The 27,748-nt window shown below is 40.9% G+C and overlaps 4 protein-coding genes across 6 annotated transcripts; 2 read left to right on the top strand and 2 right to left on the bottom strand.

Annotated features, from left to right (window-relative positions):
* Nucleotides 1-690: 690 nt before the first annotated feature.
* On the bottom strand, nucleotides 691-15,652 carry nuak1b (NUAK family, SNF1-like kinase, 1b). Its single transcript, XM_079449806.1, has 7 exons — nucleotides 14,036-15,652; nucleotides 8,998-9,118; nucleotides 7,706-7,857; nucleotides 6,458-6,523; nucleotides 6,142-6,261; nucleotides 5,016-5,148; nucleotides 691-4,876 (listed from the first exon to the last, which is right to left on the bottom strand). The coding sequence occupies exons 1-7, from the start codon at nucleotides 14,243-14,245 to the stop codon at nucleotides 3,837-3,839; spliced, it is 1,842 nt and encodes a 613-aa protein (XP_079305932.1). The 5' UTR covers nucleotides 14,246-15,652; the 3' UTR covers nucleotides 691-3,836.
* Nucleotides 15,627-19,941, top strand: depdc7b (DEP domain containing 7, paralog b). Of its 2 annotated transcripts, XM_079449807.1 has the most exons (10): nucleotides 15,627-16,546; nucleotides 16,921-17,005; nucleotides 17,080-17,524; nucleotides 17,625-17,752; nucleotides 18,449-18,638; nucleotides 18,711-18,967; nucleotides 19,054-19,196; nucleotides 19,271-19,396; nucleotides 19,492-19,567; nucleotides 19,643-19,941. In XM_079449807.1, the coding sequence occupies exons 1-10, from the start codon at nucleotides 16,343-16,345 to the stop codon at nucleotides 19,864-19,866; spliced, it is 1,878 nt and encodes a 625-aa protein (XP_079305933.1). In that variant the 5' UTR covers nucleotides 15,627-16,342; the 3' UTR covers nucleotides 19,867-19,941. The 2 variants fall into 2 exon arrangements, with proteins under 2 accessions (XP_079305933.1, XP_079305934.1); XM_079449808.1 differs by lacking the exon at nucleotides 15,627-16,546 and having other exon boundaries at nucleotides 16,898-17,005; nucleotides 17,652-17,752.
* Nucleotides 19,942-20,588: 647 nt separating this feature from the next.
* Nucleotides 20,589-22,506, top strand: ppib (peptidylprolyl isomerase B (cyclophilin B)). Its single transcript, XM_079449958.1, has 5 exons — nucleotides 20,589-20,883; nucleotides 21,292-21,405; nucleotides 21,482-21,575; nucleotides 21,691-21,875; nucleotides 21,993-22,506. Exons 1-5 carry the CDS (start codon nucleotides 20,749-20,751, stop codon nucleotides 22,113-22,115), a joined length of 651 nt encoding a protein of 216 aa, XP_079306084.1. The 5' UTR covers nucleotides 20,589-20,748; the 3' UTR covers nucleotides 22,116-22,506.
* snx22 (sorting nexin 22) lies at nucleotides 22,494-27,414 on the bottom strand. Of its 2 annotated transcripts, XM_079449956.1 has the most exons (8): nucleotides 27,191-27,332; nucleotides 26,002-26,148; nucleotides 25,808-25,865; nucleotides 23,713-23,901; nucleotides 23,411-23,505; nucleotides 23,271-23,309; nucleotides 23,069-23,136; nucleotides 22,494-22,979 (listed from the first exon to the last, which is right to left on the bottom strand). In XM_079449956.1, the coding sequence occupies exons 3-8, from the start codon at nucleotides 25,826-25,828 to the stop codon at nucleotides 22,771-22,773; spliced, it is 621 nt and encodes a 206-aa protein (XP_079306082.1). In that variant the 5' UTR covers nucleotides 25,829-25,865; nucleotides 26,002-26,148; nucleotides 27,191-27,332; the 3' UTR covers nucleotides 22,494-22,770. The 2 variants fall into 2 exon arrangements, with proteins under 2 accessions (XP_079306082.1, XP_079306081.1); XM_079449955.1 differs by lacking the exons at nucleotides 25,808-25,865; nucleotides 26,002-26,148 and having other exon boundaries at nucleotides 27,191-27,414.
* Nucleotides 27,415-27,748: the final 334 nt, after the last annotated feature.

Here is a 27,748-nt window from a genome sequence, read left to right as displayed (position 1 = left end):
AGAAAAGCCCCTCCGCGCCGCCTCAGCTGGAAATCTGGATCAAATTAATGCTGGCAAAGACAGTGATCTTCTTTATACATTTCTCTCTTCACATCCTCTTATTTGGGTCTTGTTCATGCAGACCTTCCTTTCCTCTGTTCTGCTGTAAAATCTCTGGCCTGTAAGGAACGGTTCACGAAATGAGAATTCCGTCATTATTTACTCATTCCAAATGTGTGGCTTTCTTTTATTACGAAGTGAAAAGAAAATATATTTTTAAGAACGCTCGCTGTGCTATTTTACATTCAACAGAAGTATTTAGGGGCTGCCAAACTCCAAAAAGGACAAATGGCACCATATGATTCTTGTAAATCTGAAGATTCATTAGAGATTAGATCTGCTGTCGGTCAATAGTTCACAGCCCATGATCAATAGAATAATAGTCATTGTATAAATTCATAACGTCCAGAAAGTTATTAATAAAACCCTCAATTTAGTTTTGTTGAATCTCTAAATTTCATATATATCTAACTGCATAAATGAAAATGTATTGCTGGTTATATTTGTACTATTTAACCTGTATACCTGTTAAAGTCAGATAACCCTCAGAACATTCTATTAGTGGAGCATTCATGTATTTGGACGAAGAAAAAATATGAATTGTATTATGTCGAATAAATTACAAGAGACAAATAAAGTAGACACAGATATAAAGTCCTTTGAAATGATCAGTTTATTGAATCAGTTTTACACAGATTTGGTTTTGTGGTACAAAAGACTGTTGGTAAGCGAGATATCTCCAACAAACAACAAAGCAGTTTGTCGACAGAACGCACTACCAAAGCTTTACGACACAACCTTGTGTCTTTCTGCTCCTCCTTGTCTTCAGTGTTTGTTTGTTTGTTTATAGAACGAAATGGCTTCACCACCAATAAATAGAGTATAAAATGCAATTGTAATAAATTCATTATCAAAAAAATAAACAAAAATCATAAAATATAAGCAAAGGCACTGAACGAAAAAGACCTTTGGCAGTCCAGGATTTTTCAACGGATCCCCCAACAATAGTAATTGAACGTAATAAAAATAATACATAAATAACATAATACTAACATTTCAGTACTGTCAATTATAATATCCAGTCAAGTTTTTTGTCTCTACAATGAATTTTTGACTAACTAATCTGCACCAGGTATTTCCAGTTTGGCTGAGAGCGTGTTTGCGTCTGCAATGGCATTAAGCCTCCGTCACAATGGCACTATGGTTCAAAATGGCACATCTGGGTGGCTGCTCGACTTTTTTGACAACTAAGGTGGATTGTGAATATTGTGACACCAAATATTGGGTCAGATCGGTGAGACTGCGATTTGTGATGCCCTTGCATCGAATGACCCTGACGAAATTGTGCAGTAGTGTGACTGAACGTCTGTGTTCGCCAAATGCATTAGCATTAGCACCGCATGCACGGCTAGTGCTAAAAACCTGTCGATACCGGGAGAAAGCGTTGATTAATACACACAACGTTCCTCAAACGTAAATCGATGATAATAATATTTTGGAGAATCAAAAACAGAAACGCAATAACATGAAAATACTAACATAGTATAATTTGATCACTGTTAATCCAGTTGACAATACAATGCAATACAGTTATGCAATATGATACCATACACTTTAGGTGTCTATAATATCTACCCAGGACCTCCATCGAGCAAAATGCCTCCTACAATATTGTTTTGAGATTTCTGAAAGATGACAAATTCACCTTTCCCTGATAGGAGACGTATATTTAATGTCTGTCTATATAGCTGTAAAATGTCCTTTTATATTGTTTATCGTCTCTTTAAACATTTCCTTTTAGATGTCATACAGACATGTTTTTACACAGCAGATGATTTCCTGATCTCTAGGACACATCTTACAGACGTTCCTGTGCTTTCTGAGTTTATTAAAGTCGACAGGGGGTTTTCAATTTAAGATTAGCCAATTTTGCCCTCTTGCATCTCATTGGTCAATCTGGAGACCCCATGTCTTTACCAATAACACTTTTCTTTGGTATAAATAACTTCCCTTATCCTTCCATCTACATTCTTCATCTCTCTGTATCTACACTTACCCTTATCTTTCGTCACATGCAGCGATAAAGCAACACTCATCTTTTCCAGTGAATACTTCTGGATATCCCACCTACTGGAAAAGTGCCCCACTTCCATAAATACTTCTACGAATCTACCCCCGTAAACATCTCTCTGTACGACTCTCTCCGACTAGGTCTACTACACACTTACCTTCTAAAAACAATGCGATTCTTAAACTTCATTCGGCAAGAAACTGACAAGAAAACAAAGACTAAAGATCATGAAACAATAAAGCTGTTCCCCATATTAAACCAATTCTCTGGGTCTTGGTGTTAAGATCTAGTCCAAACATGCCCCTGAAACCTTTGGAATTTGCTGGCTCATCACTGCTTTGAAACTAATCTGTCTGTTTGTGGTTTTTCAGCCCTTACGGAGAGTGTATCAGGCATCAAAGTCCAACACAAAACCAATAATCTGTTATTCTTAGAGCTGAGCAATGAAATCCACAGGGATCAACAGATAAACACCAAGAAAGGCCATGTTTCTACAGGCCGAAACTTAAGGAAATAACCAAACATGCTGGTCTCTGCTTAATGTAGAACATTCCTGGAAATTGAGAGCGTGTGTGAGATTTCTACCTTGCACTTAACGTTGTTAAGGTGAAAATGTCCAGAAACCTTCAACAGTCACCTAACCCAATCAAGAAACCACAAGAGGACCGCTTCAGAGAAACACATGGTGCTTGCACGCACGTTCCTGTCAGGACTCCATCACAACCGACCAATCAAAACCTCCCGGACTTGATCTGAGATGTTGGAACCTTGAAGTACCAAACACTGAACATCCTGTGTTAATGATGAAAAGCATTCTGGAATCGGCTCTCGGCTCAAGGACTAACTGTGTTATTCTTAAATAACGCTATGCAAACACTATGCAAGCGGTGGGAAACCATAAGGTCAAGAAATTCTTGTAGGGTAGAATTTGTGCTCTGAGGTCCTGGGCCTTTTCTAACCATTCAATACATAATAAAATAAAATAAAATCAATGCTGTTCCCCTGCCAACAGCTTCCTCTGGCATCTCTCGTCTTCACCTCAAGGAAATGACATACATAATTTAATATGAATTACAAACAAAAAAGGCACTTTTATAAATCCATATGCTCCACTTATTAAGTTTGATCGTTATAGTTTAAGATATATATCGACAATAACCAACAAAGAAAAGAAATTATATGTGTCAGTTCCATTTAAGGAAATGAGAGATTTAACTATGTTATGCTTCCAGTACTGCCAGACTACACCAGTTTTGCATCACTAAATCTACTAAAAAAATATTAATAAATAATAAACGACAGTTCTTTTGGAGCCAGACCCTGGTTTCGTGTATCGAAAGTAAAGACAAAACGACATGTGCTCTGCGAGTTTTAAGGTGCTTTATAAACTCTGGTTGGCTTATTTTTTTAGGCAGTTCCACGACGTCTTCTGTAATGCTAACTCACCTTTCACTTAATATGTAAACATTTTATTTAATCTCTTGCCAGTAGGGGAGATAATGTCCCAAAGTACCGACTGAAACTTGCTTCAAACACTGTTTATGGGATTGGGTAGGGTTAGTGGTTAGGGACTAAGAGTTTGAGTTAGGGTAATGGTTGTGTATGACTTCCAATATCATCCCATCAAAAAATGCCTCAAATTCACAGAATCCCAGTATTAAACTGGTCGTCACCAACATGCCAAACACCTTCCATCTTTCATTCTAGACACCTCTCAATTGACCCCCTATGACAGGTTGTTGCTGATGTCCAGGGCTATTTGGTACACCTGAGTCATATCATCCAGATCTCCTAACAGAGAGAAGCTACTGTTATCCCCAGGGGATCCCTGTGCTCCCCTACCAAATTTTCCACCATGTAGGGGTGGAGCCGCCTTGAGTCCTTTGAAGTTAGCTAGCTGGAGGAGGTTTTCTGCAGACACACAGCCTCTGATTTTGGGCCGGGCGGAGGGCGGGGGCCAGTCGGTGGTGCTGAAGGAGCTGCTTGTGATGGTGTCGCTATCCTGCCTTACGATGCTTGATGGGCGACTCTGACTGCGGGATAACCCTGAATCGCCGGGGACCGGTTCTCCCAGGACGCTCGCGGGAGGAGCTCCGCTGTAGGTGGAATACTTCCCATTGCGCTTCAAGATGCCCTTCCTACCGACCGCTCGCTTTGGTGGCGAGCTGGATGCAAGAGGTGTGACGTTGCCACCTAGCAGGTCAGAGGACTCACTGCGCTCAGGGGAAGAATAGTACCCTGATTCCCGTTGCTGGTTGTTCTTTAAGATCCCTTTCTTTGGAAGCATGGAGATCATCTTACTAGGGGAGTGGCCTGTTAGCGCAGACTCCTCCTCAGCTTCATCAGGCCCAGATTCCTTCTCTGGGGTTCCTGCACCTGACCCCAACTCTATGTCTTCAAGACTTGGAGAGTCTTGCTCTTCGGATAGTCTCGTTTTCAAGATGCTCTTCGGTCTCTTCAGGTCTACACTTTCCTCGCCATGACATTGGGAAACTCCAACATCGTTTTCTTTCTTTGACTTTTTGGGGCGTTGATGGACCAGCAGGAACGGCTCGGATCGGATGGCTTTGGTGGGACGGGGCTCGGTCCGGTTCTGCCAGTCGATGAGACGGGCCAACATGGGCGAGCCAGCATCCCTTTGAGACTCACAGTCACACACGCTTGTTTTCCAGCCCCAGTTTACCCACCAGTGATTGGCGATGTCTTCAACCGTTGCCCGCCGTTCAGGGTTGACCATCAGCATCCAACGGATGAGACCTCGAGCATCTAACAAACAAAACGACAAACCTTACAGTTTAACACTATGTTTCTATGATCTTACTACCCAATACTATCATTATACCATTTTTAAGGCCTAAAATTTACCAATGTCTGTAGGAGTTATGCATTCTTTACAGTTCAATACCTGATGACTGAGTCGGTTCTCGATACTCCCCGTTGCTGATTTGCCGAATTAGGTTTTTGTGGTCTCCTCCATCGAATGGCATACTGCCATAGACCAGCGTATACAGCAACACCCCCAGAGCCCAGCTGTCCACCTGCGACAACAGATCATCAATATTAGATGACTCAACATTGAGTAAAATCCACAAACCATTGAAGATACTTTCAGATAATCATATGACAGAAGGGGGTAGAAAAATGGAATAAAATATGCCATGGGACACATATGGTGGGATAGTCCACCAAAAAAGCATTTGTTCTTTGAGACATTTCTTGCACTACATATTGCCCCAGGTAGTCGGTTATGCAAGTCCTGCGTGGGGTTGGATTAAAATGAAAGTATGCAGGCCAGAAAAAATTGCACCACCTGCCTGGATGGTTTACCAGATTTCTAAACAGGAAATCACCCCAAGAGCAAAGTAATTGTTTAGCTCGTAGCGAGCAATGATGGCGACTCTAGTGCTTTTATTCACTTCAGGCTTTGGCTTTTTACCAAAAAGGGTTTGGACATTTTGATTACAGGCTTTGCGTTGTGCTTTTTTTGTACCCTGAAGAAAAAAAGTGCAAATTATAGCACACTGAAGTCAACTGAAGTGCACAGAACTACTGCTATTTAAAAATTCCTTGGGCTGTATACATAAAAAGATACTTAAGGTAAACCCATTTTGGTTATGTTTATGCACCAGTTTTGTTTTTTAGATCTTAATCTCTCATTTGAATTCTGACCCAGGATCAGTGGAATCGCAGACACTAAAAGTAAAAAAACTGCAGCTGGTTTCCATGTTTAGAGGATAAGCACAAGGCGTACGCAGGCCTGTTCCTACGAGTCTATGGATGTATAATCCCATCAAAGAGCAGAATAAAGCTCGGCTAACCACACAGACAGTCCATGAGATATCGCAGACGCTCGCAGACCATTTCACACGCTACAAAATGAAATTATGGGGTGTTTCATTTACAACGAAGCAGACCTCGTATGACATGCAGTTCTACTGTAAACCATCCCGGCATATTTTTATGACCCTGAAAGGATTTGTCATTATTCCTCAGGGAAAATCTAGGTTTTTGCTGAAGAGAGCGAGCGTCACCTCTGGACCACAATAAGGTCTTCCGTTGACAATCTCTGGAGACGCGTAGAGTGGGCTACCACAGAATGTCTGCAGAAGTTTGTCTTTATGGTAAAGGTTGGACAGGCCAAAATCAGCAATCTGAAACAAACATGATAAAGTTCTGTTTAAGACAATCTTTGTTTTATTATATTTTATTTACATATTAACATTAACAGTATTTTGGAGACACATTAATTCCAGTCTTAAATACTATATTATACAGATTTAATAAAGATTGAGTCCCTCTTTCGTGATTCTTCTGACTTTAAGGTGCTTGTAACATGAAATATCTCACCTTTATGTTACAATTCTCATCCAGTAGCACATTCTCCAGTTTTAAGTCCCGGTGAACGACACCATTCTGTAAGGAAAACACATAAGGATATATTTATTACCAATCTCCATAAATGGCCTTACTCAATTTTTTTATTTAATTATATTGTTTTTATGGAAACTATAATGGTGTCTACTGGTATGAGTAATTTTAGTAGGATGTTATCTGGCAGACGGGACCCAACAGAACACCATTCAAATCCTATTGGAATATTACCTAAAACACGCTACAAAATGACATTTTGTAACGGTTATAATGGAAAAAAGCGAATGGTTCATAATAGTTTTCTAATGTAAACCTAATTTCAGCAGACGATGTACTTATGTCACAGACCAAAGAATGTGATCGAACAACAGTAACATCTGCTGCACAAACAACTCCGTAACTGTCAAACCGAAACAAGATTGTGCAATTAGACCACATGTTTCAACGTTCAGCGAGAGTGTTACAGCTCGGAAACTCATCCGCAGGGGTTTGAATCCGAGAAAGTTCATCACCACGCATGTGTTCAACATGCACGGCTTTGAACAGATGAGACGCTTTCTGGTGTCGTTTGGTCGACCCCACCCGAAGTACTCCCCTTACTGCAGTTGCCCAAGGCAAGCGTGACTCACTGCACTGGTCTCTGGTGTCTGGAAGCTCCCTTTCTCTGAGATATAACATCACGTCATATTCAGCTGTAAACCAGCCCACCCAGTGCAGCTCCACAGGGGTCTCGACGGGCTCGGAGCAGTGCATTGTGGGGCCGGTTCATTTGTCAAATGCGATACAAGACTGCAGCTCTGTTCCATAACATTTCAACCCCACCGGAATAAACAAACACGCAATCATCACACTACTTGGCTGTTATTGATTATATGGAAATTAAAAAACTGTTAGACAGAAGAACAACTTTGGAATGTATGACATCAATGCACACTGACTCATGTGCAAATCAAAGAAAGAATTGGATAGACAATGAGCCAGCAAATCAATCCAAACAATAATCAAACACATGAAGAAACGTCGTCATTGGGTGGTTGATTACTCTATCGACAGCTTCTTTGAATGAAAAGCCGTTTCAGATAAGTCGGCCATTCCAGGATTCCTCCCAAACAAACAACAGCCAAAGATGACGGATTCTAACCGCACGGCAGGATTCCATCGAATAACTGCACGTGCAGCTCTCGAGGCTTTGAGAAGAGGGAGAGAAATAAGTGAGGGTGGTACCTTGTGGCAGTAGTGCACAGCAGACACGATCTGTCTGAAGAAGTGTCTGGTTTCTCTCTCCGTCAGACGGCGACGCTCGCTGATGTAGTCGTAGAGTTCGCCTTTGCTGGCGTATTCCATGACGATCACGATCTTGTCTTTATTTTCAAACACTGGGAAATAAAACAAACAACACTTAGTGTGTTTACTTATGAGTGTTTATTTGTGATCTGGTTTGTTTATTGATGACCTAGATAGGCCAAGATGTAACCTGTTGGATTCTTCATTGAAAATTTTAGAATTTCGCAAAACAAACTGAATATAGGAAAGGGTTCAGAGTGTTTATCCTGAAATAGATTTTTTGTTTAATTGAAAATGCCGCCACCAAAGTGTTTTTTTCGGGGCGTCCAGTCAAAAATAAACATGTGCTCCGGCGCCCTGTGTCTTATGAACGCAACCCACAATGACAAATTACTAGCAAAACTACAAGATGTGCAAAAGACGGCCTTTGTTTTGCAGCGGCCGGTCCGGCAAGTTCAACAGGTCACGGAAAAATCCACTAACCACCAGAAGTGGCTTAAAAATCCAACACAGCAAATTACAGTGCAACAAAGCAGAAAGTGGCCGTTTCTGCAAAACCCCAAAAATTCTCGCACAGATCACCCCACCCTTGCTTGGCACTGCCGGCGGCCTCTCTCGCACATCCAGCGAGAGAGAAACAGTTCTCTTCTTTTTACAGAATCTCTCTGCTTTCTGCAGCACAGCGGGGACCACAAGGCCTTCTGGGATTGGGCAAATAACGTTTGGGAGGGACAGAACATAGATGGTGAATCACAGTCTTCTCACTGTGTCATTGAATATCAGAGTAGAATGATAAATACAACAGAGCTATGAGAAGATCTGACAAACACAATGCAGCGCAGACATTTGACATGAACTGTCAACACTTTGGATTATTTACAGTTTGAATAATTCTCATAAATGCAACATTTTGCCGGGCCAACCACAACACTGGCGGAGTCGAAGCTTTGAACAGCAACCCCTCAAAAATAAACGGCTCTATAAGCCCAGACGGATCGAAAAACCACCGAGTCAGCAGCAGGCCTGCTGAGAGACAGAAGACACAGAAGGAACCAGACAGCCGCCGAGTGTCTTTAGAAATCATCAACGCCCCACAGATCCAAAAGGACGAAACACGTGTTGGTCAGGAACGGGAAAGAACTTTTCTTTTGTTCAGTCACTGATTATCATTAATAGTTCACAAGTTAACTAATAATTCATCAACACGTACAGATTGACAGACAGACGGATACCTTCATATATAGAGATGATGTGTGGGTGGCGAAGCGATGACATGATTTCAATCTCTCGTCGAATGTGAACCATGTCCTGTTCATCCTTTATCTTCTCCTTCCTGATTGACTTGATGGCAACCTGAGAGACAGCAAGAGAGAGATTTAAAGTCCTTTTATTAAAAGAATGAACTGGGTACATGGTTTTTAATGGAAAATGTAACTATTAATACCATTACTATTAATTCAGTTTGACACATTTGAATGACATAGTGAGTCAAGAGAGGAAACAATGATGTGATGGGGGGAAATGGGGTCAGGAAATGACATAAGTTAGATTCAAGCTGCCCACAAAAGCACAACGGCTAAATGTGTCACAGCACGTTCGCTAACCATTTGGCTACAGCTTTGACAGAAACAATTCTTGAAAAATACTTTGAATAACACCTGAGCAGCCAACAGACATTTCATGTGTCTGAGAATGAGCCTCAGTTGACCCATCCAGACAGAGAGCTCTCTCTCTCTCTCTCTCACACACACACCTCTGAACTGAGCATATTTTCAGTCTGTTAGTGTGTAATTTAGCTGAGGGTTTTTTGGGAAAATGATGGTTCAGGGTTTAGAAGCGTAATGAAAGCTCTCGTGTGTTTACTTGGCCTTGAGGGTTCGAGCGGTTTCTCTGTGTGATGAAAACATCACGTAACACTAAGTGTACGTGTAAGTGAAATTCAGATTCACACGTTTGCAGGTACACTCACTGGCATAATTATTATTTTTGCTTTTTAAAGAGATAGTTCATCCAAAAATAAAAATGTTGTCATCATTAATTCATTATTGCGTCATTTAAACCCTGTATTTGACTCTTCTGTGGACAACAATTGAAGATATTTTGAGAAATGTCTCAGTGGTTTTGTGTTCATGCAATGGATGAGGGTCAAAGTTGTTTGGTTAAAATATATTCTTTCGTGTTCTGCAGAACATAAAAGGTCGCACAGGTTTGGAATGACTTGTCCACCACAGGAGATGCCCTGCTGACTGATGGGTGAAGTCATTCAATGGAAAACGGAAACGACTTATTTCCTGTCTATTTCTGTCATTCGTCCTATCTCTCCCTCCCAGGCGTGTCCTACACCTTTAAAGCACAAAAGGAACAATGAACATGTTTACGATAAACCTTAAAAGAGGAAATCCTTTGGTAAAATCTTGTTTTGTGATGTCTCAAACAGACGTACCCATCCAAACATCTCTGTTCTCGTCTGCATGTAGGGTACGTGGTTACAGACCACTGCTTACATTTTCTCGGAGAAACCAAAACCACATGTTTCCGAGGAGCTGAAGGTAAATCACGGAGCACGTCCATAAAAGGAAAGAGCAAGCGGAACGCTTCAAAACCGATTATGTGGAATAAAAAAGCAAACGAATCCAGAAACCGGGGCCAGTTCTCCAAAAGCCGTATAGCAACCCCGCTAACATTCGACTCTTTATTGGAGTGTTTTCCATGATCTCATGTAGTTATGTACAGCTGATGGTTTTCACCTCCTGCCAGGTCTGCTGGAGATGGCAGGAATGCCAATGTTGCCGTTTGTTACGCAGCGGGTACGAGAGTTTAAAATAATCTTCTGGAAAAACAAGCCAGCAGAGAGTTTTATTTGTTTATTTGTGTGCGAGCCAAATGAATGAAGTACTATATGAACAGATCCGCATTTAATGAACCGAGTATGCCAAGGCCTGCATCACTGTTACTATTGCCAACATGTCAGGTTAACAAAGTATTAAACTTCAAGGCATAGGTCAGCCAAAAAATCTGTCACCTATTCACCTTCAGATCATTCAAAACGTTCATACGTGGAACACAAAATACATTTTGAGTAGGGATGCACCGATAGTAATTCGGCCGATATTGGATTCAACACCACCTGCATATCGGCATTAGCATGAGAAAGGCAGATAGCGATGGGTTATTAGTTGACTGCATGGAGACAATGAGCTGAATAATGCAACTTTTTGCTCTGAGCAAAATAATTAAATAGCAACGGCACAGACTTTATATAAGTTTATATACAAGTCAAATATGATTTAATGTTGTAAATAAAATAAATATTGGATAACAAAAATCACCTTTGAAGAATGTCATGTTGTCTTATTGTATTTTTATCTTAACTTGTGCCTCTCTTAAGATGTTAAATGGATCCAATTCATGTTCAGTAAAATGTATTTAATGCAGAAAAACAATCTAGTATTGTAAAGTACTATGCAATTGACCAATATCGGCATCGTCCAAAAATATCCCTATTTTCTAGAAATGTCCCAGTGGGTTATTGGGGGCCAATGTTGTTTGGTAACCAATGTTCTGTCAAATATTTTATTTTCTGTTCTGCAGAAAAAAGTAACTAATACAATTTTTATAATGACATCAAAGTGATTAAATGATGAAAGACACTGTAACAACCACCGAAAACGCCACACAGCAACATATTAAAAACTAATCGGGGCACCCTGAAAACTCTCAAAGATTGTGTCTGGAAGACGAAATAAAAACTGTGGTGACATTGCGAAAAACTGATCTTAGTCAAATCCATGATACAGTTCTGACTTGAATGTAGCTGACCCAGGATCAGACAGCTGCTTTGGCCCCCATGCAGTATATTCATTTTCCATGGCGTTTTCATTTCCGTTTCAAAATCTCGCTATCTCCTTTCATACTGTCACGCTGACCTATTCACACACACACACCCACGTGGGCATGTGACCGGTTCATCACACAGCATGGAAGGAATGTTCACTGTTCTCTTCTGAAATCTAATCCTGTTTGTACATTCAAGCACACCGTATGCAAAACAAACACACGCTGAAGATTTTTATGTGCTGGACTGACCTCATACGTGCAAGAGCTCGCATACACACGCTATCTGTCTGTCTGCTCGGGTCATTAGCCGAACCAGAGGCTGTTAAAGCCATAAGGAGATGCGCGTTTTGTAATTTCTTCGGTTATCTGCAGGGACTGCAGCCGGTCGCTGGAGGTCAAAGGTCAAGGAAATGTTGTACCAGACAGCAGAGTATCAGCAGTCTGAAAGGGCAGTTTGACTATATGTGATAGCGCGGAAGAGTAAACCTTTATTACAGCGTTCAGACTTGAGGTATTTTGGACTCTCAGAGATATTAATCATATTCTTCCTGAAACGTTTAAAAGGACAGGTCACCTGAAAATGTTTAGTCTCCATGTCTGTTATCAGCGGTTTCCATGGCTTTTATCTATCGCCTGCAACCCAACTGCGTTTTTTTCCAACTGACTCCTGCCGAGCAAACTGTTCTTTGCTAGTAAACATCTCTAACCGAGTGACTTCATGTTTACGAGGCCACAAACATGCATGACAAATTATGTGTAACACGCGTTTGGCTTTGCTGTAAACGATAAAACATGTATGCGTGTTCGGTTTATTTTTAGACCGACGTTCTACAACAGGCTGCCAAAAATCCAATGGCACAGTGCCCACCGAAATACACAGGCCTGTGTCAGTATAAGTGTTGTGAAATGAGTTATAAATCATTAAACTAACAGAAGACTTTCTATCTGTACACAACCCATAAAAGCCACCAAGTCCCGTTGCCATGGCAACAGAAGGCACTTAGCACCAAATGGCATGGGTATACTGTAGGACAGTTTCTTTTAACGGGTGGGCAGGTCAGTTCTTAAAGGGTCTCAGAAAAGTTGACCTTCACGTTATTTCAAATCTGTATGACTTTCCTTCTTTGACAGAACAAAAAAGAAGACATTTTGAAGAATATTGGTAACAAAACAACACAGACCCTCATCGACTTCCACTGTATGGACACAAAACCACTGAGACATTTCTCAAAATATGTTATTTTGTGTCTTACAGAAGAGTCATACAGCTTTTGATGCGATCTGTGCCTTTAATAGAAGGCAAGTCTATTTAGGCAGCATGCGTGAAAACAAAAAATGATTCAGGCTGCATAAAATTTGTGCCAACCACAGAATGTGTTTTGTGCAACGAATTACTGGATGCTGAGATCATGAAACCACTCAAATTCAATTTTGCATGCTAAACAATTCTGGTACTGTGTTTGGTGACCACTCGACGTCAGGGTCCTGAAGCACTGGAACATGCTCATGTATTACACAAACACACCCCTGTATGAATCAGATTCAGAATGGATGGAAATATGCTTCTGCAGCTGTTCTGGCTTCTGCAGGTTTAGAGGACGATGTTAAAGAACAACCAAAGCCACGCGCCGTAGCCCGACGAACAGATCCGCTCTGTTAATGAACACATGAACTCTAAAGCCCTGCATGACCCAGATGCCCAATGCAAAACTCAAGGCTAGCAGTACTTTAGACATCTGGGTCAGGGTTCATTAGTTACCCAGGGTCACATCTCGCCCTCTTTAAAACACTGCACGATTATTTATGGCTGCCGGTAAGCAGCGACCTTTGAACCCAGCTGCAACAAAAATGGTACATTGGCGAAGGCGAGATGCGTTTTATTGGGGGCCATTAGAGCCACTTCGGAGCCGTCAAACTCAAGATTTAAAACATCTGTTCTGTGCAGCCGAGCGCGTGCTGAGCGTGCGTAGGGTGGGATTCCCACGAGTGGGCCAAAAGAAGCCAAACACAACAACTGATTATTATGGGCTGCTGACAACGTTAATGATAAACTACAACTGCTCCAGGCTATTTCTGCATGTTTATTTTGTTCTCATCACAGCCATACAAAAATAAAATAGATATTTTTCGTTTATTTTATTACACAACCACGGTATGTCCATGTTTTTTAGACCTGGTACTGTGCCAATAACCCGCTACCATATATTGCAGTTCCATAGTACTGCCAGAAAACAAGAGGGAAAGTCCCGCTCGAGTAATTTGAGGCGAATGTCTTTCTCAAGGGCACAACGGTACCACACGGTTCTTCTAACCTTCAAGGTTCAAGATTTCCAGCCACACCACCCACACGCATTCAAACACACGCACTCCTGCAAACCCCTTTAGCACCATTTTCAAACAAGAGTGCAGAGTACTGCGGAATTCTTGGAATACCTCTCTTCCAGAATGACGCTCGATGGCCTTCTTGACTTTCCCATACGTTCCTCTCCCCAGGGTCTCCAGCAGCTCGTATCGATGCTTGAGGTTGTGTTTGTGGTGATGTTTCTTTACACCCGAGCTGCTGCGTTGGACCCCTCCGGAGCTCCCAGGTGACTCCACCGAGGGGCCCGACGGGTCACCTGCACCCAGCCTTTGTGTCTCCATCACCCCGAAGGCTGACGTCCAACGCGTCACTGTACGCTTAAATATACCTCGACTAAATGCTATTGAAATATTGATAATATAACACTAATAGAGCTAATTAGCATATGAATAAATAAATAAATAAATTACAAGAAAATGTTTAATTAACGTATAAACTCATTTACGATTGTCGATAATGACTCATGTTTGAATGAGGTGTCTTTTCTACCTATAGCCGGCTACGGTAGGCTATCTAAAAAATAGTCTAGTCTAGTTATGAACCATAAAACAAGAACTGGATATAAACGGACTACAAATACCCTACAGGTCATATTATTAAAATAACACTACAGAACACATCCCAATGAAACCGGAATGCGGCGGAACACAAGACTTTATGGCACCTATAAAATGCTACAATGTATCATTCACAATTAGAACGATCTACCGCGTTCTATTCTATTATGACGCTATTTTATTCTATGACGTGTGCTATTCCATTATGACGTTTTCACGTTGCCGTTGCGCGTTCGATCATGTCTTCACCGTTATTCCTTTGTTTCGATCTACCGCAGAAAATCGTTCCGTGTCTCGACCGAGAAAGCAGCGACCGCGCCGGCGTTCTGGATATAAATCACCCTCATTCTGTCTGCGGATCTGCCGTGCTCTCAGTCAGCTCGGTTCCAGTGCCGGTCATCCGTGACTTCGGGTTCGGTGCGCGGGGATCGGACTGAAGGATCTGTGGTGCCGTGTCTGCTGTGGCCATGATTCGGTGCGTTCGCCGTGGTTCTCCTCCTCGTGCCCTGATCTCTAATTCTCTCTCTGCCCCTCCGTGTGGAACACCGAGAATAAAGACAGACGCGATAAGAGGCGGAGTCAATGCTTTTTACCCCCCTCTCTCTCTCTCTCTCTCTCTCTCTCTCTCTCTCAGGTGTCTGGAGTTCTGTATGGACACACACTGCATCCACTTGCTTGAATAAAATGAAAAGAGTTATAGAATAGATTCGAATATGAACATATTTAGTATATAAGTATTACTTTGTTGTATACTTTCTTTTGACATGATACATTTTAGCGTTTCTTACAGATAAGGGGGAGAGAGCGTGTGAGAGATGCGCTAACAAAATGTTTTAAACGGTTATATTAACACGTTCAAACAATGTATGCTTTAATGTAACGTGACGCCAAACACGTGCATTATAAAGTTGTAGTAAAATTCTTCAATTTGTATAAACTTTTTGACACGTGAACTAGGTTTATTGGAATATCAGACGTTCAAAGGTTAAAGCAAAACAAAGCTTGGTTCTCTTTCATCGCTCACTTTATGACCAAGATGCTGTCCATCACGTGAACATCATAAACAAACTAACTTATAAAAACGTTCTCGAACTAAACGTTCTGTCTTCTATTTAAGAATCGTGATGTTCACATTGAACTTTCCATCTGAACCTGCGGTTAAATGCAGTCAGACATAGGCCTACCTGAACCTCACCCTACCTATTCACCTCATCCAGTCGGTTTGCCGTTCTTTTGTTTGCTTCTGTTTGGATCTCGCTCAGTGTAATTTACCGCCACTGATTGGTGGAGGGGAAGTTTAAGTCAAACAGACTCCAGATTGAGTTGTTTGTCTTTGTTTGATCTGCGAGCTTCAGGAATCTGGTCCGCCCTGTGTTGTGGTGAGCAAGTCGGACGGCGGACTTCAGTCTCAGTAACTGTGTGCATGTGTGCTGCTGCTTTGAGATTTGCATCTCGGCTGAAACTTGGCCTCGGAAGCACCCTGGAATCTGGTTTCTGCCCCCTGGTGGTGAAAATGCACGTGTAGGTCAAAGTTATTGAGGTCAACACTGCCAGAGCATCGCAATGGATCACGATACGATTTCAACAACATTTGTTTTGGATTATGAAAGATGTCTGTGTTTATCCGAAACTTAACCAGTTCTTTTCTTCTGTACGCAGGATGAAGAACACCATCACAATGTGTTAAAGATCGTGTTAAATGACGATAGACACCCACACTGTGTGACCGAGAGAGCTATTTAAATAATGATGTAACTAGGTTTTCTTGCCTGCTTAATAACGTTGTAGTATTCTGTGATGGTGTTTTCTTGATCCCAAGAAATGTTATGGTTTCATTTTATGACTTGGAAATCAAACAAAGATTTGTTTAAAGATGTTTCATTCAGGTATTCGAAGTCCCTCGGGCATCTGGCAGAAGGTTCACCGCAGCATTCCCTCCACACACCGAAATTAAAAACAGCAGGATCCAATGAGGAAAGACAGGATGAGAGAGAGGGAACCACAGACAAAATGATGGAATATTACGTAAGAAGCTCTCCTCATAAGTCACATTCCCTAAGTGAGAACATGTTTATGTGTACGATGGCAAGTGACATGACAACTGCATCCTTCACTTCACATGACGACAAGAGACATCCATCTGCCTCAGAGACGGAAAGCTGCCAAAAATATGATAGATGGATAGATGATATATAGAGAGAGAGGGAGACAGACAGACAGTGTTTTCAGTGTTTCATTCTGATCATATTAAGTGGCTATTATTTACTGCCATCTAGTGTTATATCTCGGTATTGCTCTTTGCTTTTTTATTGGTTCACCGCTAGCCAATCAGATGGAAAGATCACTAATAAGTGGTGATCATTGAGACTGATTAATGAGTTTGATCCCGTGACCTGCAGAGAGAACACATGGCTTCAGTTCGGGACAGAGTTGCAGCATTTAATGTTGGGGGAGCGCTATACAGTCCCATGAACCGACCCCTCGGTAAAGTCTAACATTTTAAATGCAATCAAATAATACATCTGATTTACACGCTGTACTAACGTGTGTTTCTGCAGATCACAAAGTGATCAACAAGCCCCCAGCAATACAAACCAATAGTAATATCCACAACAAAGACATCTGGAGCCACATCATCACCGTTCTACAGACCCAAGTGAAGATCAAAAAACACAGAAAACATCTGAAATATCATGATAACAGCTTCCTGGGCTCAGATGCCGTCGACGTCATCCGAGCTTTTCTTATCCGGAATAAAGTTCTTGGGGATGCCGAGGTCTGCAGAGGCAAGGTGGCTCGTGTTTGCCAGGTTCTGCTGGATTCTAAAGTGTTTGAGGCAGTAGGAACCAAATCTCTGGGGAAGGCCAGTAAACCAGGAGGCTTCCAGGACAGCAGCACCAGTCTATACAGATTTCTCAACACGGAACGTCCTTCAGTGGACGTGTTCGAATCTGTTCTTTTGTCTCCCAGTGAGGAGAGCTCATTGAACATCACTCCGTGCAGGTGGTTTGGATCTTGTATTTGATTATTTACCATTCAATGCAGAATGTTTAATCCTGTATTTGAATTACAATAATCTGCACATTTTTGTTGTTTTTTTAAGGCAGGACGTCCTATTATTCTCTCATAGCACACCTGTTAAACCAGGTCATGCGCTGGATCTACTCATGGAGAAGCTGGACTTGACTGGACTTGTCGGTTCTCCTCCCATTGAAAGTCTACCACCATCTGGTAAGACTTTTTGTTCACACATACAAGTCTCTGAAGAATGATGTGTTGTATGTACTATATAATACCTGATATTGTTGCAAAAAATGGAACGATAAATATTACAAATAGTGGTGTGGGCTGAAATGTATGTATGCCAGTCCATTCTGTCCTAATGAACCAGTTTCTTTCATTATCAGGCACATTGCATCATGGTATGAAGTAAGCACTGTAAACATTTTGACTGTAGCAGGGTGACACCTTTCACTCTCTGTGGTCAGAGAAGTTTTTATATTTCAATAAAGAAAACCATTTCAAATATGTGCAAAGCATGTAAACAGTCATCGTTGTTTAAAAGCAATACAAAGAAAAAAGAGAATAGCATCAAAAATACAATGTGAACATAACAGTAGAAATAAGAGAAAATGAACAATAGTACATAATCATAAGGGAATAATATTAGGAAATAATGCTCAGGCAGTTAAAAAGTTTTAGAATTAGTTTATTTTGTGTTTTCATGTTTAAAAGTATTGCAAGATTAGTATTACAAGGAGGGTTTTAGCTTTTCTACTTTGTAAGTAAAACCTTGCCAAGAAATGAAAATATAAATAATGTTATAATTACTTCAAGTAAAATTTTATAATGTTTTATAAATTTAAAGTTTAGTTTTAAATTTAAAGTAACGTTCTATAATATTTGTTTCAAAATAAATCCTAAAAGTTGTCCGAGAAGTGTGGCATGAGCAGACAGTACGGCGGTTGTCAAAGTTGATAGATCTCCCCCTGCTGGAGGGAGTGCTGAACTGCGAAATTTCTTCTCCCCCATCCCGAGGTCGTAATAATGAACCCGACCTGCTCTACACCAGTAACTACCTCGACAGAGAAGTTCTAAAGGCTTTCAGAGATTCACAGTAAGAACCTTTACCATTTTACCTAAAACTAAAATAAACCCATATAAAACATACTTGCCTTTCCCGTCACAGATCTGACGTTTGGTTGTCAGCAGCCGTAGACCTGCTAGACTTTCTGCCTGACCAGCTTGTGGTGGAGGTGAGCAGAGAGCTTCCCAGTTACTCCTGTGAAGATGACGGCGATGAAGGCCAGGGCAGACCCTCGGGCATCGACGAGTGTAAATTACTGCTGTTTCACGTACTGGACAAACACTACGGACACGTGGACTTTAAGCCCCTCCTCTGTGACAGCATGGTGGACGTTTATATTGAGATCATGGAACTCCTGGGTGACGTTTAATATCGATATGTGTTTAAACAAAGCATTTTAACAGTGTCACTATATGTAATAACGGATTTTGTTTACCATTTGTAGCAAATGGGAAGTTTGAAAGTGCTCTGGAAGTTTTGCAGCTGACACTAAAGCTGCTGTCTGCGTCTGCGCGCGAGGAACTGCGCAGATTGCTGGAGTTCATGGCTGTGGCGGCGGATGCTGCAGAGATTCAGCTACACACAGTGGTAAAGTCATAATGCCTGTGATCTTTATTTCAACACTTGTGTATAAAAGTTATTTAAAATTGAACTTTTTTTAGATTGAGAACCGGGTGATTGTGAAGAAAAGCTTCACAGGAGCCATCATCCAGAGCAGGAGCCTGCCCAAAGGAAAGCTAGACCTTCTGCTGCTTTTCATGCTCGACAACCACCAAGAGATCTTCAAGGTTCTTTTACGACACCTTTACAAATGGAGCTGCGCTCATTCACTATCGAGCATTAAACCGTGAGAGTCATGGACCGTCTGTTTGTATTTTTATAGATTCCAGGTTCTCTTCACAAGCTGGTTAGTGAAAAGCTGGATGACATTGTGAAACACAGAGATTCCTCCCCTACTGGTATGACATGTTCAGGTCGAATTTAGCAATTTCACTTGCAATCGTTTGTATGTTAATGTTTCTTTTATCTGCTAGACACTCCATTTTGCCAGCAAGTGCCCAGAGAAGCTTATGCCGACACCGTGAAAGAGTCTACGAAAAGTGAATTGTACTCTCTGCTAAAGATGATCGACGAAAACACCAAATATTCACTGAAGGAAAAGAAACGACTGCTGGCACAGTTTTATAAGGGACATCCTGAAATCTTTATACAGTATTTTGGATCTCGGCTGACCACTTTAAACCTCATTGAAGTTTAAATATTGCGGTTTTGCGTAATTGTTTTTTGTAAATATATTGTGTATTTTTAAATCTAAATAAACATATTTAAATGTAATAAAATCTGATGTTTAGTTTTCTTAGTATGCTAAAAGGCTGGTTTAAGAATACATAATGCTTCATAAATCGTATTGGTATTTTATGACATATCGCTTATTGCTCCCCAAACTCTTTGTGAGTCGCTTTGGATAAAAGTGTCCGCTAAATGACTGAATGTATTTTCTTCAAAATGTAAGACAATTTGGGATTTTTTACTAAAAAGTTTCATGTGTTCAGATTGGGGACAATATTGTATTTATCTACATTTTCCTTTCATAAATCAAGCTGATTAACATGAATAATTATTCATGTAGCTTTTCAATTTTACCCAAAGAAACTTACAAGAGAGCATTTGTCTCTATGTAGGCCAATAAACGCACAGAGAGTGCCAAAAAAACTCGCTTTTATCCATATTGTGTGAAGAAGAACATTTTAGCGTTCGCCTGTATATTGCGGTTTTTTACAATCTGGATGATACCGTCTTCACGATATCAAACATATATCGTCCTGTCCCTTTAACGCAGATGCGTCGCCGCTGTGGCTCAGTTCATTCTTTACGCGTTTCAAATTCTGATTGGCTGTTCCATTCATGACTGACAAGCAATTTACCCAATCAGCGTCCAAAGGGTCCCGACGCAACCCAGAGCTCCCCGCCTCCGTTCACAGACCAGCGAACATTCCTCTCAGAGCAGACATTAACTGCCGCAGCTGATCCCGGATCAGGTCTGGGGCTCTGATCTGAAGCCCAGGCGCAGCTTTAATCTCCTCCCCGGAAGCCGTGATATTCAGTCAGTGCCACACACTCAGTTTTTTTCGGGTTGTTCATGGTGCGGATCTGCGAGAGAAGGATGAAGTTTTGGGTGGCAGTCACATTAATCGTTGGCTCGGTGGTTTTCCTGCTCTTTCCGAGCGGATCGGAGGCGGATGAAAAGAAAAAGGGGCCGAAAGTAACGGCAAAGGTACGGAGACGCCGCACGGCTGCGCAATGCCATGCTTACCGCAACATTGTTGCATCTGGCCTTTGTAACGGTGTAGCGGTGACGTGTTGTAGGAAATTGCTTTCACACTTTGTATTTAATTCCTGAAGACTGTTTGTTATTGCTTCCGTGTGCGATTGTATTTGTTCTTTTGCGCGCACCCATTGATCCTGTGCAGGAAAAAATGGGAAGAAAAACCGGCTTTCTACCAATAATACTAGATGTTTCATTTATTTCCTCCGTTTTGTAAACAAATTTTGGCGTATTTGGGTTTTGAATGATCTGAAAGGATTTAAATGGCGTCATTGTGTGCTGGTTCGTGCGCCATTACGCAACGCTCGTGTTCTGGTTCCGATGTCATGCGTGGATGCTGTTTTTTTCCCCCCTCAGGTTTACTTTGATATGCGGATCGGAGATGAGGATGCGGGGCGTATTGTGATCGGACTCTTTGGAAAGTCCGTTCCCAAAACAACGGAAAACTTCGTCCAGCTGGCCACAGGAGAGGTGAGGTCACTGGTCGTTCGTGCTTTCTAACAGCGTTGTATCGGTGGCTTCATCCAATGCAACTCTGATTTCTTAGAAAGGATTCGGTTATAAAGGCAGCAAGTTCCACAGAGTGATCAAAGACTTCATGATCCAGGGAGGAGATTTCACCAGAGGAGATGGAACCGGAGGTGCCGAGTCTTAATATACCCATCTTCACGAATAGTTTTTGACACGATTATAGTAATTTGGAGATTCATCCCGTGTTCCTATGACTCGTGACAAAACTGGCATGTCTTCATTTAGGCAAGAGCATCTATGGCGACCGTTTTCCCGATGAGAACTTCAAGCTGAAGCATTACGGTCCAGGCTGGCTCAGCATGGCCAACGCTGGTAAAGACACTAACGGCTCACAATTCTTCATCACCACCGTCCAGACACCATGGTTGGACGGAAAACATGTCGTCTTTGGCAAAATCCTGGAGGGCATGGTGAGCAACTTGACTCGGATAATATCTGTTCTTTCTTACTTGGCCTAAGGAGTATTAGTGCAAGATCTGGTAGGATCTAACGTTTAAATCTTGTTGCATTTCCTTGCTGTTTTACAGGATGTAGTCCGAAAGATTGAGGGCACAAAGACAGACGGACGAGATAAACCTCTCAAAGACGTCACAGTCCATGACTGCGGCAAGATCGATGTGGAAAAGCCTTTCGCAGTAGCTAAAGAGTAAATTAAGTTTGGGGCACAACAGGACTTTGGGGTATAAGGGGATTTCAATTCATTTTGGGCCACTAGTGTGCTAGTGGAGTTAATGTGTGTATGTGTGTGAGCTCAGTGAAGCTCCGTCTCTTCGTGGGACCATCACACACCAGTCCTGGTCCGCAGAGCGGCTCATCCTGGGTCCAGACCATACAGGCATTCCACACGGTCAAATTTCTGACCCACTTTAACCTGCTTTTGTGAACAAATGTTTAATAAAGGATCCAGGTTTTCTTAAAAATGATTTTGTGTCATTTATGTACAGAGACAATCAAAATGTTGTAGTCTTTGTTTTAAAGAATGCTGTAAATCTCCTTTCCATGTAAAAATACTCAATTCAATACAGCAATGAAAAACCGCATGTCCTTTTTTATTAAATCCGTATAATTAAGTACAGCAAACATTGCCATGATGAATAGTTTACAAATACAAATGTTAGGTTGTGATGGATGTTTAATTTTGTGCAAAATATTTTAAATACTTCAGGTGAAACATTTCTGCACATTTTTCTTTACAGTTTTGGAGAGATTTTTTCCAAGAAAACAAATAAACATCAAATGTAACATTCTAAGCTGACCGCTTCAGTTCCACACCGATATAAACCTCATTTGTTAACACTGAACTGTCTAAGCTGATATTCTCTGTGACACTGGCAGCGAGCTAATGTTGCTTCTGCTGATGGTAATGGTGGGAATTCTGGGATGGCCAGGCAGCTCCGGTGCACAGGTCACACTTGCAGGAATACTGGGTTTATTGCAATTCTTTTTGAAACTCACTTTGACATCTCTGGGGTAAAAACCTTCCATGACCCCCGCCACTACAATATCAGGAAGATCTGGAAGAGGATGGCGCAGAATGTAAAAGTTTCATATTGCCTTGAATTTAAGAAGTGATTTTGGTAATGAGAAAATATTTTAGAATTACCTGAGCTGGATTCAAGCTGGTAAGGGTCGGCCGAGAACCCGACTACTCGCTGATGAAATATCTGAAACCTATAGGGAGATATCAAGATCACAGTTGCTTTCTTGATGCAGTTGAGCTTTCCAAATGATATCTTATAGCAGACTGAATTTCAACAAATGTTAAATAGGCCGATTATTTCTCAGGTGTGATTTATAGGTCATACCTGTAATCTTGTTCTAGAGAGTCATCTGACAGATTCTCACTAAAAATGAAAATGAGGACATTAATAAGCGTATTTCATCTAATAGACCTGCACATTTATACACAACAAACTCCAGGAAAACTTTAAAGGCAAATACAAACTCTGAGCTGCAGTTCTTGCTGGCCGCATGGAAATGTTTGACTTGCAGGAAGTCCAAGAGTTCTTGAGGAACAATTTCGTTCTGATACAGTATCACCTGCAATTCACAACCAATGGAGAAACCTCAGCGTGAAAGATGACAAAAACATATTTTGTATATTTTTGCAAGAGAACAGTTATAAACCTGTACTTCTTGAAATCTATTGAATGTAGTTTGGTTCTATTTTAAATGTTTCTAGATGCAAAAAACACTATGGGAGGGGATTTTGCAGATGTGGGCGGAGCATGTATAAACAGCCCTTACCTGGATGTAGTCCTCTAATTCCTTTTGTCTTTGCTCCAGAGGTTTGGTTCTCAGGTGCTGGTTTCTCTTACTTGGAAAATCAGGAGCTCGCAAAATCTTTTTCAGCTTCCTGTGAAGCTTCTGAAACTCGCTGTATCGTCGTAAAACAAAGTGTTTCCTTCCATTGAAAAGAACCTCCAACCTGAAGAGCTAAAAATAGCATAATACATGTAATAAAACAGTCAGACAGATCTTCTTAAATATAACTAAACCATCTCTATGCCATGAGCACGGTGCGTCTGTGGTGGCTATTAATAGCCAGCAGGGGGCGCCAGCGGACGGCCTCGTCTTTACTGTAAAATCTATTTCCCCACTGTGTCCTCTAGAGGTCTAATGTAGTCACAAAATTGAAACAAAAATCCTTCACAAGTAATCAAATTCATATTTTTTTTTCCATCCTCAATCACTCAGCAATCAAAAGAGTGGTCACGTGGGTTAAATTCATATCTTAAATGACTACATTAAATGTACATTTTACTGTAATAACTGTATCATTTTGCCTTGTGTATTAACACAAGCCCTCTGAGTTTACACAGGAATAATAAGTACACAAGACAGGTGTGGCAGTAATTCAGGTAAAATCACACCCTACTTGAGCTTTGAGTAACACACAGGGGACCTTTTCAAAACTCACAGGTTTCTATTGTCACAAGTACAAAGAAATATCAAGGTCGCATATACACCCTCCATCACTGTAAATGAGCCCATACTTCAAGTTCATGTGGACTGAACATTTGACAAAATAACCAAAGTGTCCGACATTTCAAACTTATTTCATGGTTTGTAATTATTCGGGACTGCAATAAGTTTGCATGTTTTTATATAAAACTGGATACAAAATGCTACGTAACTATGTTTATTTTAGAAAAGACATTAGTTTTTGAGTTAAACGTGCAGAGAATGAGGTCACGTGACAACAATGTAGCTTGCAGCCATTTAAAATGTTTATTGTTGCACAACGTTTTGATTGTATTTAGTGTGTATAGTATACAGTAAAGAATACACTAGTACAACATTCTTAACACAACCTTGATGTGGTGGTGGGGGGGGGGGTGTTTGGGTCACACTGTGAGACGATGTGAGAATTCACAGCTTCCCGTTTTCCACACATAACAAAAGAACGGAGAACATTCAGTTCCACTAAACATTTCCCGCTGCGAGCTCACCCTTTCGCTTCTGAAGGAGAGAATACCTCACACAGCTTTCTTGCTTCATCGGAGAGAGGTAGAGAGCGAGAGGAAAATAAAAATGATTGTTTCTCAAGCGTGTTTTGACAAGTCTGTGTTCAAAGATCTCTTCACATTGGTATGAACCGACTCTGCAAAAATTTAACATAACAACAAAAACGCGTACGGTTTAGTTTAGAGGAACAAACTGTTCCCGGTAGCGCAACGGTCAAAACTAAAACGTACAAAAAACAACCTTCATGGAAGATTGTGGGTTTGATTCCGAGGAAACACAGGCCTTCATAGGTTCTTTTAGAAATGAGCGTCTGCCAAATGCAACTTATCATTTCGAACTTAATAATGCATCTTAGATTTTATCATTCTAAATCAATTCAATTTGATAGATTCCACACAATTACCTGATAAATTCTAGGATACAGACAAGGGGTTTTTGTAAGTCTTTGTAAGGGTAAAGTGAGTTAGTGGGTGGAGCACATTCCTGGGTGAGCTCCTGGTTAAGCATGCCGAGGACACACATCTGTTTATGACAGCGGTCAGCAGGGCCGGATTGTGTTCTACTGTGTTTTGAAGATCATGAGGACTCGATTTAAACTCAAGTCTCTCTATCTTATAGAGCTTTCATTGTTGATGGATATTTTCACCACGATGAACACAAATCCTTCCATTCAGCTCTTTCTCTCTGACCTCTGAACTTCCATTCGGTTTATGTTCTAGAGCTGTAAATAACTGACTGTCAATTCTAGAACCTCAAGGAAGCTCAAACAATATCAAACATACATATATATATATACTGTATATAGCAAACGTTATGACCTACTTGTTTAAATAGAATGTGTGTGTAACAGGTGTGCGTGCGTGTATGGGCTTACAGCTTTGACTGACATCAGCATGTTGCTTGTGATTCAGCCGTGATTCTACTTTTAGCATCTTACACACACACAAACACACACACACAAACACACGTCACTTTAAATATTAAACTTTTAACTAAACATCTAGAGTCATTTTGAACTTTGATCTAATAAACAAGCTTGTTTTAACCAAAAGACACACAAACACACACCGATGTGGTCTTGGTTTGCGTTTTCCAAAAACACAGTGACTCTCTTTTCGTTCCTCTTGGCTGGGACGGTTCTGCCCGCAGCTGGACTGTCCTACAGAACTGGTTTAGATTCCACACCACACACTGGTTCTACTATCTAAAAAGAGTCTTGGGACAAAAGACCCGATCAGGATCAGACGGCACTGTGGACATATGCCATAAAATGATGTATCTTGACAACACTATTACAATTCCATGAAAACACTAGATGATTCCCACAGACTGTGTCTGATAGTTAAAGGCAAACACACCAAACATGTCCTGTCATATTCTTACTCTAGTCTTTACTTTAAGTGATGATGACTGTCTAGGGTCAGTTCGTGGTTTATCGGTTTTGTGGATTTTTGAGACAAGAAGTTGTCACAGTTGTCAAGGGCCTCAGTCACGATGAGGTGTTGGTTTCAAACAAAAGTTGTCTTTCAAATTAAAATAATAAGGGCTTTTGTGACAACTTACCCCCTTGAGTGCGAAAAATGCCCCCTGTTCACGTAATACAAAATATTCAATATACTATAGAAGATTAAAACTTATTTTATTTTTAGGAATTTACAAAGAGTTTGATGCGATTGCCCCTACAGTTGATTTTAAGATGGATAGCTTATTAAAACGGTGTATGAACCAATCAGAAGCAGCCGGTTAAATATCGCGGGGTTCCAATTTTACGACCTTTTGACACGTTTGAACAATGCAATGTCTTCCCAACACGTGTTTTTAACCGTTTTAAATTGTTAAATAAACTTTTACACACGTTTTATAAACGCGACGTTTTAAAAACAGCGCATGCGCACTCCTCGTTTCGATGACTTGAAAACGATACGAAACGCCGGAAAGCGATGGAGAAACTTCACGTTGTAAGCGAATACAAAACGACTAGTTTTGCATGTGTGCAAGACAGCAGAACATAGTATAATATTTTAAAATATTTAGACGCAACTGTCATCATATAAGGGAGCCGTTTTAATTCAACAATTTTATGTCTGAGTGCATTTACAGAAAGTTTTAGAACAAACCGAATAGGGATGGATATATATATATATATATAATTACAGATATAGGAAAATGAAATTATAAAGAATAATGACATCATGAAATACACAGATTTCAGAAATGTAAATTTTCGTGCACGTCGGTGACCGTCAAATAAACTTACTTTGCGCAATTTGCCGGTCTCGTCCATCTCCTTCATGAGAGACGGAATATAGATCTCGATGACTGGAGACACGTAGTGATGGTCCATCATCATGCACACAGATCACAGACTGACATAAAGATCCACGCTCACTGCAAACACTGCTGTCTGTTTGTGTCCGTGGACCGATCCCGGTGGTTCTGGAGCTCCTCCCCCAAACACACGCACCACGAGTACTGCCGTGTGTATTCCCATCCTCCAATCGCTTAAATCAATGTTATTGAAAACCACGTATTGCCCTAAGACAATGCATGTAGGCCTGCTACACTTTCACACAAACCTAGTTAAAAGTCAATGGAAAAGGCTTTTGTATTTTTCTTTAATGATTCTTAACCCTAATCTTACCCAAAATCACGTTTGGCTAATATTACATCATAGGTTAAGAGATCAGCAGGATTCTGTAGACTATATTGGAAAACTCTAAGACTAAATTTAAGACAAGGAACCTGAATTGCAAAACATTGTCAGTCTCACTTAAAATGTAATGCAATGTGGATGATGAGTTTCTAAATTTGCATT

This window comes from Barbatula barbatula (assembly GCF_947034865.1).
Source record: "Barbatula barbatula genome assembly, chromosome: 25".
Lineage (NCBI taxonomy): Eukaryota > Metazoa > Chordata > Actinopteri > Cypriniformes > Nemacheilidae > Barbatula > Barbatula barbatula.
Note: the sequence above shows the minus strand (reverse complement) of the source record. Positions and strands in the feature narration are given on the sequence as shown.

What these genes read in the sequence shown, in the direction of transcription:
- nuak1b (XM_079449806.1), bottom strand. Translation starts at nt 14,245, where the DNA reads ATGGAGACACAAAGGCTGGGTGCAGGTGACCCGTCGGGCCCCTCGGTG. An exon ending in AGCGTCATTCTGGAAGAGAG is followed by an intron (nt 9,119 to 14,035) that starts GTATTCCAAGAA and finishes GCTGTCTCTCAG; the next exon opens with GTTGCCATCAAGTCAATCAG. An exon ending in ATGAGAATTGTAACATAAAG is followed by an intron (nt 6,262 to 6,457) that starts GTGAGATATTTC and finishes TGTTTGTTTCAG; the next exon opens with ATTGCTGATTTTGGCCTGTC.
- depdc7b (XM_079449807.1), top strand. Translation starts at nt 16,343, where the DNA reads ATGTTATGGTTTCATTTTATGACTTGGAAATCAAACAAAGATTTGTTT. An exon ending in TCCCATGAACCGACCCCTCG is followed by an intron (nt 17,006 to 17,079) that starts GTAAAGTCTAAC and finishes GTGTTTCTGCAG; the next exon opens with ATCACAAAGTGATCAACAAG. An exon ending in ACCACCAAGAGATCTTCAAG is followed by an intron (nt 19,397 to 19,491) that starts GTTCTTTTACGA and finishes GTATTTTTATAG; the next exon opens with ATTCCAGGTTCTCTTCACAA.
- ppib (XM_079449958.1), top strand. Translation starts at nt 20,749, where the DNA reads ATGGTGCGGATCTGCGAGAGAAGGATGAAGTTTTGGGTGGCAGTCACA. An exon ending in TCCAGCTGGCCACAGGAGAG is followed by an intron (nt 21,406 to 21,481) that starts GTGAGGTCACTG and finishes CTGATTTCTTAG; the next exon opens with AAAGGATTCGGTTATAAAGG. An exon ending in CAGAGGAGATGGAACCGGAG is followed by an intron (nt 21,576 to 21,690) that starts GTGCCGAGTCTT and finishes GTCTTCATTTAG; the next exon opens with GCAAGAGCATCTATGGCGAC.
- snx22 (XM_079449955.1), bottom strand. Translation starts at nt 27,283, where the DNA reads ATGATGATGGACCATCACTACGTGTCTCCAGTCATCGAGATCTATATT. An exon ending in AATTAGAGGACTACATCCAG is followed by an intron (nt 23,506 to 23,712) that starts GTAAGGGCTGTT and finishes TGTGAATTGCAG; the next exon opens with GTGATACTGTATCAGAACGA. An exon ending in CCAGCTTGAATCCAGCTCAG is followed by an intron (nt 22,980 to 23,068) that starts GTAATTCTAAAA and finishes ATCCTCTTCCAG; the next exon opens with ATCTTCCTGATATTGTAGTG.